At 53.2% G+C, this 12,537-nt stretch overlaps 1 protein-coding gene across 1 annotated transcript in view; it reads left to right on the top strand.

The window, feature by feature from the left end:
• The window catches only part of VAV2 (vav guanine nucleotide exchange factor 2), a 158,193-nt gene that overhangs the window by 127,989 nt on the left and 17,667 nt on the right, over nt 1-12,537 (top strand). The window contains exons 5-12 of the mRNA XM_082492622.1: nt 744-846; nt 2,550-2,564; nt 3,247-3,345; nt 4,861-4,929; nt 5,503-5,603; nt 9,093-9,192; nt 10,563-10,658; nt 11,167-11,235. Of these exons, the coding sequence (XP_082348748.1) occupies nt 744-846; nt 2,550-2,564; nt 3,247-3,345; nt 4,861-4,929; nt 5,503-5,603; nt 9,093-9,192; nt 10,563-10,658; nt 11,167-11,235 (652 nt within the window). The remainder of the gene's footprint in view (nt 1-743; nt 847-2,549; nt 2,565-3,246; nt 3,346-4,860; nt 4,930-5,502; nt 5,604-9,092; nt 9,193-10,562; nt 10,659-11,166; nt 11,236-12,537) is intronic.

Here is a 12,537-nt window from a genome sequence, read left to right as displayed (position 1 = left end):
TTATTTGCTATCTGTTCGCTGCACTGAAGGGACACGGGCTCCTACAGCAGTTTGGGGGAAGGGGTTCTTTGGTGTGGAGGAAGCCTTTTCGTGAGAAAAAGCAAAAGCAGATCAAGAGTGAGTGCGGTGCTTTAAACATACCAGAATGCAACCCATTAAAATGTGTTCTCTAAGTATAATACGGTCAAAGTCACTGACGCAAGAGCTGCTGCTGAAGAGGAGAGGCCGGAGATGCGCAGGAGGCTGCGGGCACCTTGGGAGGCAGGTGGAGCCGGTCCCAGCGCGACGCCGGGCTCAGCCGCCTGCGGTGGCTCAGATGGCCCCGCCGGGACGTTTGGCCGGTGGGTCCGTCTCGGCCGGGCCGATTAGCGCTGAGCAAAACCGCCGCGGGGGCCGAGCTGGCAGACCACGGTGGACTGGGCACCGCGGGCGCGCCTGGCACGGGGCTTGGAGCTGCTTCTTGGCCGCGATCCCCGCTCGTGTCGAGCAGCGTTTGGCCTTTTCCAGCCTCCAGCGAGCGGAAGGAGATGTGCAGCGGGTACCGATCTGGGAAAAGCAGAGGCTCCTAATGCAAACGGAGAACGTGGACTGAGCGCGTCAGTGCTGTGGGCCAGGAGGATTTTCTTGTTATCGTGGTTATCCTCCCTCCTTGGCGCGAGAGCAGTTGCTGGTTTGCCTGATCAAGTGACGGTGAACGTACCCTCTTTATTATCACCGCTAAATCGCTCTCCTTCTCGTTCCAGCGAACATGATCTGGGGGAGGATATTTATGACTGCGTCCCCTGTGAAGATGAAGGCGATGATATCTATGAAGATATCATCAGAGTGGAAGTTCAGCAGCCCATGGTAACAATTTATATGCGTTTTTTAAAGCTGGGCCTTGATGGGAGGGGAAAGGAGAGAATTCAATTAAATAAATAACTGTCCGCCAGTGACAGGTGATGCTGCAGGGAAGCGGATCGCTTTGCATCCTTCATTGAAACTGAGCTGCCTCGTGAGAGGTAAAAATAAGCCGAGCTGGGATGGCGCTGGCCCGGAGGGGGTTCTCCGAGGAGTTTCCCTGCCCATCTTGTCATCTGAAGAAGTTTGGGGAGGAGGAAGGGAAAAAGAGAGCTAATAAGCTCTAAAAGATAAGCTAAAACCAGTCATTTGCTGCCGAGGCAAGGCAGCGTGTGGCAGCTCAGCCCTTTCTGGGGAGAGGGAACGCGGCGGCTCTGCCTGCTCCGGCGGCCAGATGTGCCGCGTCTGCCACCCGTAATTTTAGATCAGGACGAGCGCTGACAGATCTGCGCGTGGAGGACGCGGCGCTCGCTTGTGCCCGCTGCCGCTCCTGCCGGCGCGTCTCAGAGCGGGTGGATGTTTGCAGCGGAGCTCCCTGGGGCAGCGGGGACCCGCGTGGCCTTAGGGACAAGCAGCCGACCCCACTCAGCATCTCTAAAAGCCTTGAGATGACGGGGAGACCCGGGTGTGCAGCACGCACAGCCTCACGGAGGGACTTGCATCGTCTCTAAGGGCTCTGGCGCAAGTACCGCGCTCCGGGGATGAGCCGGGGAGGTGCTGGTGGCCCTTGCATGTCCCCAGAGGTGCTCGCAGCCGCCCTCGCTCCCTGTGTCCCCAGCAGCGAGGAGACGGGCTGCCCTGGCTTCTGGCCATGCAGAGCTGGGAGGGACCTTGCCACCAGAGTGTGACCTTCTACATTTTCTCCCGCCCTCTGATACCGGCCACCCCCGGGCTTTGTTCAGGCTCTAATGACTCTCTGCTAGCCGCAGGCAGCGCCGTACACACCTCCCCGTCACAAAGTGGGATCAACGGACAAGTTCGCTGATCAGTTAAATCCCCGGAGCGGGGTGTGTGGCTGTGCGGGATGAGGGGCTGGGGGGCTGGGAAGGCAGACGAGCCGAGCTGTGCGCCGGCCATGCCCACGTGGTGGTTTCTCCCCCCCCCCCCCCCCCCCGGCACCAAGACCACGACGATGGGGGTTGGGGCATTTCATCCCCTCGTGCCTCGTCTGCAGCCTGAGGAGCTCCCTGCCCACCGAAAGCCTGCCTGGGTCAAGGAGTTGGGCACAGAATATTCCCGCTGATCCTGCCAAAGCCCGCGGAGCTGTTTACGGACACCGGTGGCAATGCCAAAGTCAGCACAGCTCGTTGGCCACCGGTGTTTTTACCAAGTTGCCATCAGCTGCAGAAGCCAGTTGGCCCAAGAACCGGCCCTGGGGAAGGTTTTGGTAGGAATCTCGTGCATAAAAGGCAAAAATGGGGGAAAGGTCCCACCACGTGGGTGCCCCCCAGCCAGGGTAGCGCAGGATTAGGGTCAGTGGAATTGGCAATTTTTCACCCTCCCCTCCACAAAGTTTTATGTTTTCTCGGACACCTCTGAGCAGTGATGGAGGCTCTGACTCCCTTTCCTCCCCTTCCCTGAGCAAGAGAGTCTATTTTTAATATAAGCATCCACATATCTGTTTAAATAATGGCTTTTGTTTTAATAAGATTTGTTGGAATAGCAAGTGTGTAATGCTAATTGGTTTCTTGTATTTCTGCATGCTTCAGATTAGATATATGCAGGTAAGACGCATTGATTAAAATATTGGTTTCCGTCCAGGTGATAGGTCTGAGCTGTGAGCGAAAGGGGGTGTCCAGAGGGTGTCCGCTCCCGTGCATGGTCGTTAAAACCCCATCACTGAGTCCCCTCCCGAGTTCAGAGACTGCGCTGACGAGCGCAGCACCTCCCGACACGGTGGTGTAAAAGCAAGAGCAGCGACTCCAGGAGTTGAGGCTTTAAAGAAACACATGTATTACCAGATTTGACCTAAAATCATGAGAATTGGCAACCCTGGCAGGGGATTTGTGTAAATCCAACATATTATTTGCGACCCGTTTAGGCTCTGTTGTGAGTTTCACCTTAAGTAAAAAAAAAATAAAAAAAAATGGGGAAACCCAGCATTTATCTCTTATTTATTCTTTAGCTGATAGTCTTTGGTGATGTAGCTATAACAAATGTGAAAAATGTAATGCTGGCCGTGTTGAAACATATTGAATAGTGCAGCCGGGGTTCCTTCCTAATTTTGGGGCGTAAAAATAGTTTCCTTTAACATAAACCAGTAGCAGTACTCCCCTGACTTTCCAGACTCGCACTTGTTCTGAGTTTGCCATCACCGGAGGCTGAACTGGAGCTCGGCCCCACCTGAGCAGGTTGCTGGGCCACTCTGAAGAACACCTGACCATGCGTCATTTTTCCTTTTTGTAGAAAATGGGAATGACAGAAGATGACAAAAGAAATTGCTGTTTGCTGGAAATCCAAGAAACTGAGGCCAAATACTACAAAACCCTTGAAGATATAGAAAAGGTAAGAACCGAGCCATCTTTTCTATACCGTCGCCTTCCACATCATCACCCGATCTCGCATTAATCTTGCCGTATTAGTTCTTGCTGCGAGAGCTGGCAGATGTGATGAGGCAGGATCGATGCAGTCACATGTAAAAATTGGAGAGAAGGGGGACGCAGGCAACCCGTACTGACAAGCACAAATGTGCAGCCTGTGACTGTAGAAGCCAAACAGCATATTTTTTCTGATCGCTGCAGATTGGAAATAGGCTGAAAACCATCCTGCTGTGTCCCCCCCTAGCCCGGGGTAAGAGACTCCCGCTCCTCGCTCAGCCAGGCCGGTCGCGCCGATAAGAGCCGTGTTTGCAGATATCTTATCGCTTTGATTGCCGCGGAATAATTTCTTTATTCTGCACGTTTTTCAAAAGTGCTGAAGCTGCGCTGACTTGTCATTGAAACTAATTGGATTAAAAGTAACGTTTCGCTGCTTGAATTCACGGGCTTTAATTGGTTTTGATAAGTTATTGTTGGGCCTTTCTTTTAAATAAAAATAAAAACCAGCACCTCGGCAAGGCAGCGGAGTCGTGCATACGGCTGGAGCCCGGAGGTCGTTTCTGCTCCAAGGAGAGCAGCAGGAACGAAGAACAATAGTGAAAATCACGCTGCCATTTCTAATCACCCTGAGGCTTTTGTTTCCTCCCCTTTTGCAATTATTTGCCTCTGTCTGCTGAAGGTTCCTGCGAAGAAGCTGTGAGCGAAACTGGCGCGGTGGAGTAATGTTTCCCGTTTTTCCATAAAAAAGTACTGATGTCCATGTCGGTTACGGAAATAGCCCCGGTTGCTTGGAAGCAGCCCCGGCCCTACTGGTTCAGTCTAAAGGAAGAGTTAAATTATGGCTTTAATATCCATTAAAAAGGCTTGCGAAGGCTTAGTAGGTTCTGACGGCGTGTTATGGGTAGAGGGTCCTGTCTTCGATGCGCCTCATCGAGGGTTCTTTTGTAGTTACAAGTCATGTAGACGCTTCTATTAATATGTATTTGTTCAGAAAGGCATTTCCGATGTAATCACATCATCGGCGCTTTTTCAAGGGCAAAATTCGAGTGAGATAATCAAAAAGCTGAAAAGATGCTTCCGAGCTCTTCCCAACTGCGGCCGAGGACCGCAGCGCGGTGAAGAAGCTGTGTGCGTTGAAATCCCCCTCCCGAAGATTTAGCGGGAGAGGGGTCTGTGCCCACCGGTGGGTGGGGGTCGGGCCCCGTCCCACCCCGGGATGTGCCGCGGGGCCGTGGGCAGCTCGGGGGAAGGTGTCCCCACGGGGGTTGCTGGCTCCCGCTTGGGTCCCCGGCACAGCCTGGTCTTGACAAATGCGTTGCTGTTCCTCTGCCTTCGCAAGTGCTTAAATTCATTAAAACCTGATCTCTCCCTGCCCGGGTAAACGCAATCGGGGAAGCAGGGAAAATCCCTCCCTTGCACAAAAACCCACCCCTTGCTCACTCCTCTCCGGTATTTTAATCTCTTTTCCATTTGCCTCTTGCAGAACTATATGAACCCACTGAGGCTGGTACTGACGCCCCAAGACATGGAGGCTATTTTTATCAATTTGGAGGTAATGGCGTAGACGTTGTGGCTTAAATCTTTGTTCTTTTCAGGGCAGCTCAGCCGCCTTCCTGCCTAAGAGCCGGCTTCCAGATCTCACGTTAGATTTGTGCGTTCACCTGTAGAGGTTCAGTCCTTCTTCACGTGCTGCGGAGCTTGAACGGGTTTAGGAGATACTCTTTAGCACTCAGTTTTAGAGGTGGGGATTGTATGAACTCTAGGGAAGAGAACAGTGTCCTACGGCGGATGTTCCAGGGCTGGGGCTCTGTATTTTAGCTGTACTGAGAGGTGGTTTGAGCTTCCCCAGCTCCTCTGCTCCCTCCTGACCTGCAAAAGGGACTTTAATAGACATGGAAATCCTGGGGCCTTTATCACTGTATAACCTCCTGGCGGAATGACACCCTTGCGCTCCTGCCCGCTTAGGGCTGCCTATCACTCAAACGATTTATTTTAAAAACGACTGAAAAGAGGGAAAAAAAAAAGAAGAGAAAATGATTGCCTGGTTAAGTAGTGCATTTCTTCAGGCTCTGTTTGCCCACTCGCTTCGGATGTGTTTCAAGTATTGATTGTTTCTTCGTTTTAGGACCTAATTAAAGTGCACTTCAGTTTCCTGAGAGCCATCGACGTCTCTATGATGTCTGGAGGAAGCAGCCTGGCAAAAGTGTTTCTGGAATTCAAAGAGAGGTAAAGGAAAGCCGGTCTTCGGGCAGCTCCGGTTTTAACAGCTACGGGTTAAATATTTGCAGGGCCCATCTCGGAGCTGGGAAGAGGAACGCCGGTCGCAGCAGACCGGTTCGGTATCCTCCGCAGCCAGATGCTCTCGGGCAGGCGGGACATCGCTCGGTGCCGACACTTCAGCAGCCAAATCCAGCCCCAGCCGTGCCAGGTCGCCCAGGGGCAGAGGCTGGGACAAGTCCCGACTGGGACAAGTTGGTGTGGCTCCCGGGGATGCTCGTTCCGGCGAGCCCGTGTCCGCACCTGAGTTTCGGTGGGCTCACGGCATCCCGTATGGGAGCAGCTGCTTTGGAGGCTGAGCGCACGGTGCATTTACGGGGCTGTGGCAGAGGGGATAAATACGGGAACGGTGCAGTTCCGGTGAGCCAGAATGGAGTAGGACCTCACTCGCCTTCCAGGGTTTAGTGTAATCTTCTCCTGCAGGCGGCAGCGCGGCTCTGAGGGCCTGTGACGTGGTGGGATGGCTCCTCCGCAGGGGAGACTTCGCTCTGCTCGGGTCAAAGGGATCCCTCGCTCTAAAAAATCGCCTGTTTGGCACTGCTCTTGTCCGGCACCTATTGCACCATGAATAGGCGTAAAAGTTGCTTTCACAAACAGAACAGATTCTGTGTTTTGGCAGCTGCGAGCAGGAGTACCCCAGAACGCAAAGATAAGGTTAATAAAAGCCTTTAATATCCTTAATACTAATCAAAGGCCTGATTCATTGTGGAAGCACGCCAGGGTGTTATTTCACTGGGATTAAACCAGTGTCTAGACAGAGAAATACCATTCAGAAGTCAATAACCCCAGGAATACCATCTACGTTAATAATACACCTCAGGTCAGATATTCCATCAGTCACAGCGCCCCTTTGCAGAAAGGGATTAAATAAAAAAAAAAAAAAAAAAAAGTTTCCAAAGAAGAATGCAAATAATTCAAAAATACTCATAAAACTCACTTAGGTGATTTTGATCTCCTAATTCCTGGCTTGGCTCCGCGCCCGCCGCTGCCATCCCCGGGGCGGAGCGGTGCACGCAGGGAACGAGGCAGGAAGACGGCAGGAGTCGTGGAGGTGGCATCGCTCCCCAGGGAGATCCGCGTGGCTGTGCAGGAGCACGAGGCTCGGGTTTGGGGCTGACAGCCTTTAGATAAATGTTTGCTTCTGTTAATTTGCCGGTGGGAGCTCAGCAGAGCGCTTGTAGCTGATGGGTTTCATGCGGGCGGGTGAAGGAACTGGCCCAGTTCTGAAGGGAGCTTGCAAGCAATTTTTTGAAGGACCCTAAAAGCCTTCCTGAGGGGCAAATGAAGGAGCTGGAGCGATGGCTGCGAGATGGTGACGGCAGCTCCGAAACTGCATTCAGCCCGTGGGGGTCTCGGGGACCTCAGTGTCGTGGGAAACTGCTGCTCATGGGGCGTTTTGGCTTGGAGAAGACCCCCAAACTGGGCATGAAGAGCTGGAAGCAACCTGATTAAATAGGCAGGGTCCTTTCCTGTCGGGAAAGATGGTATCACATTTCACAGCAAGGAACTGGGGGTGCAGGTGGAGAAAGGGAACTCAGCTGGAGAGATGGCGGTGTCCCACCAAAAAGGGAATGTGGACCTCCAGAATCCCCGTTTGGTCCCTGTGTATAAGACCTTCCTCCATCAAATGTGTCCGTGACAAGTAGCTCTCGCTTCCCTGCGCGTCCTCAGAGACGTCCCGGCAAAATGACGTGTCGCTCCTCCGCTTTGCAGAGATTTTATTTTTGGAAGGAAATAGTTTGTAAATCTCTTCCTCTGCAAGCTGGACTTGGAATTTATGCTCCCGGAGCCTCTTTGAAACTCTGCGAGTGCTGGCAAGGTAGATATTATTGTGCGGGCTCCGAAGTTGTCAAGGGGAAAAGGCAGAAGAATAATCACTGCTGGCTGCCGCTTCGCCGGGGACTGCGGCGCCCATAAATCTCTCTGTGCAGTTCCCCGCCGGGGGCTGAGAGCCCCACGTTTACGGGGCGACACCGGGTCAGGTGCACCCACGTCGTCTCCGTCGAGTGACGAGCCCCGGCAATAATGGATGAGTTGCGGCGTGTGATGGAATATGTGTCTTATCAGCAGCCATACAGTTAACGGCCAGAAGGGGGGGGGGGGGGGGGGAACGGGACAGGACGACGGACCCAACCTGTCGTGCAGGATTAATGAGCGAAGCGGAGGAAAAAGGGGGAATCCACAGCAAAACTGCTCTGTTTGTGTCAGGTGTTTAAATTTATAGCCCAGGGTATCTATACAGAGCTTCACTGCGTTTCCAAAGGCTGTGACAACCGTCTTTCCCCAAATTACCCCTTCTCTCGATCTCCCGGTCCCTGTGGCCCATCCTGCAAGGGGCAATGAGCTCTCCGTAACCCGTCCGGGGGGTTTAAGGGGAATTGGAGCCTCTCGTTCTCTGATGAGGTGCAAATTCTTATCACCTGTGTCCATCCTGGGCACTACTGAAGAACCAAATTGTTTCTTGCCGCCTGAGTTGGTGAAATATCCACGAACCCTCAGAGAGAGGGGCACATATCAGATACAGCAGTGGCAATCTTTTTTTGGGCTGCAAGCAGCTGCGACTCAGGGAATGAAGGGGTTTTTAGGAGACGAATACGTGGGCTTGAGCGAGCTGCCTTGGGAAACGCTTGCAGGGAATGGATTTTTATTGTCGTTTGGTCTTGGAGCGCATCCCCGCTCTGCCGTGGCGAGCCCTGGGGCGAACGTGGCACAGCCGGCGAGGCGGCCCGTGGCCATCGGGGCGGCACGGCGCCTATCGAGACATCAAGGGGATGATGGCGATGGTGTAGCCGCGAGAAAAAGCCGACTGGCAGCCGAGGAGCTGCGGGGTTGGGTTGCAGAGGTTCAGCCATTGCCCCCTCCTCCTGTTTTACTGAACCCGCAGACCCTCCCTGGGGTCGGAGCTGCTTCCAGGAGAGGCGAGCGCCGGGGGTGACGGGCACCTTGGGCAGGGATGGGGGCCCAGCTCTTCACTCTTTCTTTTCACGTTTGGGCTGTCGTAATTGGGACGTGGGTACCTCTCGTACAGCCGCTCTGTACCTTGCGCTGAGAAAAGTCTTCCAGTGCGGAGCCGGGTTTCCCTTTGCTGTCGCGGTGCGCCAAAAGCACAGCTGGTGGGGAGCAGTGCTTAAATGTATCGCGTTGGGGGGTGGAGGGATGAGCCATCATACCTCCCAAATACGGCTCCTCTGGCCGCTCGGCCCCCTCTGCTCGTTGTGAGCTGAATCGCCCCCACGGGCTCCAGTTCTGGAAACTTCAAAAGATTTACATGTTAAAAAGCCATGCCGTAAAAGAGTGTTAATACTTTGCTAAGCAGTTATACGGGGGAATAGCTGTTTGCCTTGTCCTTTCCCTGTATATAAGTATATATATCTTTTATAACAGGTTATAACTGCCAGCAAGTGTTTCCGATTAAATTTGTGATTTCCCCCTCTCCAGGCTGCTGATTTACGGCAAATACTGCAGCCACATGGAGTACGCCCAGAACACGCTCAACCACCTCCTCGCCAACAGGGAGGACGTCAGGCAGAAGGTGGAGGTGAGTGGGACGGGGACATCAGGGCCGAGAGCTGCCCCCCCCCACACACACTTTGGCACAGGTTTTGGAAGGACTCGCTGGAGCTGGGAATGGCGCGTTGGGAATGTTTGATTTAGCAAGAGATGGGGAGGGATGTGGGGGTGAGTCTGTGCTGCCCAGGGAGGGAGTAAAGCGGGGGGTTGTCTCGTCCTGATCCCCTGCTTGTCCCCGCATCTCCCCACCAGACACACTGTCCTTCCTCCCCCGAGTTTTTCCACCTTGAACCAAACCGAGTGACTTTATTTTTGAGTGGGGCTGCGGACAAATTCCTCTTCGAGTCGTGCAGGGAGACCCAAAAGCCCTGAGCATCCCCGAGCATCCCCCAGCCGGGAGCCACGTGGCTTTCCAAGGTCACGCGCGGCATCGGGGACAGCCAGAGGCGAGCCCGGGTCCGCGGGCGAACGCCCGGATTACTGCCCTGTCCTCCCTCCGCAGCGTCAGGGCTTAGTGTAAATAGGGGCTGATCCAGATATTAAGTAAATCAAAGGAGCCCCAGAAGGGATGCATTGTCTGAGCTGCTGTTTCTACCCATCTTTAATTCCTGCTTTGGTTTTGATGCTAATCTGAATTTGCTGGGCTGTCTGTACATGTTACCTCGTCTTCTGCAAACACTCTTTGATATTCCGTGCAAAGTAGCAGCCCAATTTAGGGGTAAAACTGCATTTAATCATTTTTTAAAACGTGTTCTCTCAATCGTGCATCAAGCCAGTGGCTGTAGCATCCAGTTGTTCTCCCCCCCCGTGATTTTCCTTTCTCTCTCTCCCTCCCTCGTGGCGGCTCTGCTCCTCTTCCTCGGGGGGGGGGGGGGGGGGGGGGCGCAGGGGGGCTCAGCGGAGTCACGTAGCTGAATACGCGAAGGGAGCAGTCGCAAAACTTGCTGCCATCGCATTAGCTCATCTTAATGACTTAATGCTTATCAGCGCAGCCACAGCGGCTGTCTGCGTGCTTCCTTCCAGCCCCTCGCAAATAAAACGCATTAGCTCAAACCGTCGAGGAGGTGAGTTAAGCTAATGCGTTTCATTTGACATTTCCCGAGGTCCGAGAGCATTCGTGTGCTCCCCTAATGAGCAGTATCTCATTAAGCCGGAGGAGCTCGGTTGCATGAGAATGGCAGTGTTTCAGGGTCCAGCCCCGGTGCTTTATTCCTCGATAACCTCTGCGGTGGGGCCGTGGCCCCGGCTGGGTGCCTGCGGGGACCGCGAGCCGTTTCTCCTCCAAACTGAGTTTACAGAAGCAAAACGTCACAGGCACAGGACATTTGGGGCTTTTTTTTGTGGGCGAACCGTTGTTTTCCCGCAGCTGCTTCACTCACGTATGGATTTCTTTAATAGGAATGCACACTAAAGGTTCAGGACGGGAAATTTAAATTGCAAGATCTGCTGGTGGTTCCAATGCAAAGAGTTTTGAAATATCATCTCCTGTTAAAAGTAAGTGTTTCAGCATTGGCGCTTCTCTCCAGCTGCCACCCTCGCTGTAGCATCTTTCGGCTTTCACAGCGGAGAGTGAATTATTGCCAAATGCAGACTGAGGGTTTTTTTTTTTCCCCCCTTCAAATGAAATAATTACTACAGCTACTTAACACGACATAATATTTGTGCCGTCTCTTAAAGTACAGTGACCTAGGGTAATTCTGCACTTGTTAGCCACGAGAGGCGGTTAATGAATATAAAATAAGCCTGCATATAATCTGATTATGTGTGAAATTCCTCCCGTCAACTCCGTGTAACAGATCGCTCGAGCACCACCAGCCGCTTGGCGTGTTCCCCGTCCTACGGCTGCGGCCGCTGCCACCCGTCCCGGCGTCCCTGCCACCACCCCGCCAGCAGGCACCCGTTGCCCGCGGGTCGGAGCCTGCCCAGGGCGGGCAGCTTTCCTAGCACACCCAAACTCATTGTTTTTCTTATTTATTTTATTATTTTTTTTTTTTTTATTCAGGAGCTGCTCAGCCATTCATCGGACCGACCGGAGAAGCAGCAGCTGAAGGAGGCTCTGGAGGCGATGCAGGTACGGGGGGGGCGAGAGCGGCGCTGGGGCTGCGCTGGGCTCGGGGTGCAACAGAGCGCGGGACCCCTCTGCTTCTGTCCAACGCGAACTTTGATGGGAAAACCATCCAACAGCCCCAGGGAAGGCAGCGTCTCCTCCTTTTGGACACGCGTGTGTATATTGATTGCCATTTGATGCGATTGCTTCCCAGCAGATCCGTAAGCCGCGCTGTTATCTTCCTCCTTAGGCAGCTGGGGAAGCTGGTATTTGTTGACAAGTTACGACTTTTCACTAATTACTATTGTGTGTGAAGAGGCGGTGCCAGATTCGGCTCTTGTTTTTGCTAGGAGGGGTCTGGAGGAGCTCCAGTCGCATCAGCACGTCGGGGAGTGTTGCGGAAACGGGAGCGGAGCGTTGCCTGCGCGCTGTTAATCCAGGCGCTGCTTGGGAATCCTTCTATCCGAGTATTTTTTTTTTAATTAAGGGGAAAACGCTCTTTTCCCAAATGAAGGCTTCTGGTGTCAAAATTTTGCTTTGTTTAAAGTTTCTTTTTGAGCTTTCAGCTGAACACCACCACCCTCCCCCCCAAAGATCTCAGGAAAACCATCAGCAACAAAAACTAAAATCATCCAAATGTTTTCTGACTTGGACACATCCTCCCCCCCTACACACACACTCCCACCGCGGGACCACCGTCAGCAGAATCTGACTTGAGGATGGTCATTAACTCCAGGTTTTCTCTCTGGAGAGCGTTGCAGGATTCGCGCCCGGGCGCGCTCCCGTGCTCTCAGGTCACTTTGTTTTCTCCCTCTGAGCCGCAGCTTTTGTAGCGACACTGCATTTCCCACCACTTACATTACATAAGTTGGGGTGACCTTTCCAGCCCTTATCCCCGCAAGCCCGGGAATGCAGAGCCGATATAGAGGTCGCTTTAAGTTTGTTTGAGGGACGTTGCCTTCGCAGCCCGCTGCCGCACAACACACCGCCCTGCCCTCAAACGAGCACTAAACCCGGTGACAGTTGTTAAACCCTCCTTATGGCCTCACAATACGGCACCCGCCGCTACCACTGCTAATAAATAAATGTATAGACGCTCGGGCTGCGCTGCAGACTCAGCATTTTTTTTTATTTTTTTTTTTTGGAGGAAGCTGCCAATAGCCATCAACCAGGTTTCTCCGTTCCATCTCTCTCGCAGGAGAGCGCAGGTGCGGTTCCGACCGCGCTGGGCTCGGCAGGGGCATAGGAAGCTGTGAAGTTTGGTTTTAATTGATCTGTAAACCCAGGCTTAACTTCCAAGTAGTGTTTTTCATCAGGCTTCCAGCC

This window comes from Vanellus vanellus, assembly GCF_965231255.1.
Source record: "Vanellus vanellus genome assembly, chromosome: 18".
NCBI classification, from domain to species: domain Eukaryota; kingdom Metazoa; phylum Chordata; class Aves; order Charadriiformes; family Charadriidae; genus Vanellus; species Vanellus vanellus.
Note: the sequence above shows the minus strand (reverse complement) of the source record. Positions and strands in the feature narration are given on the sequence as shown.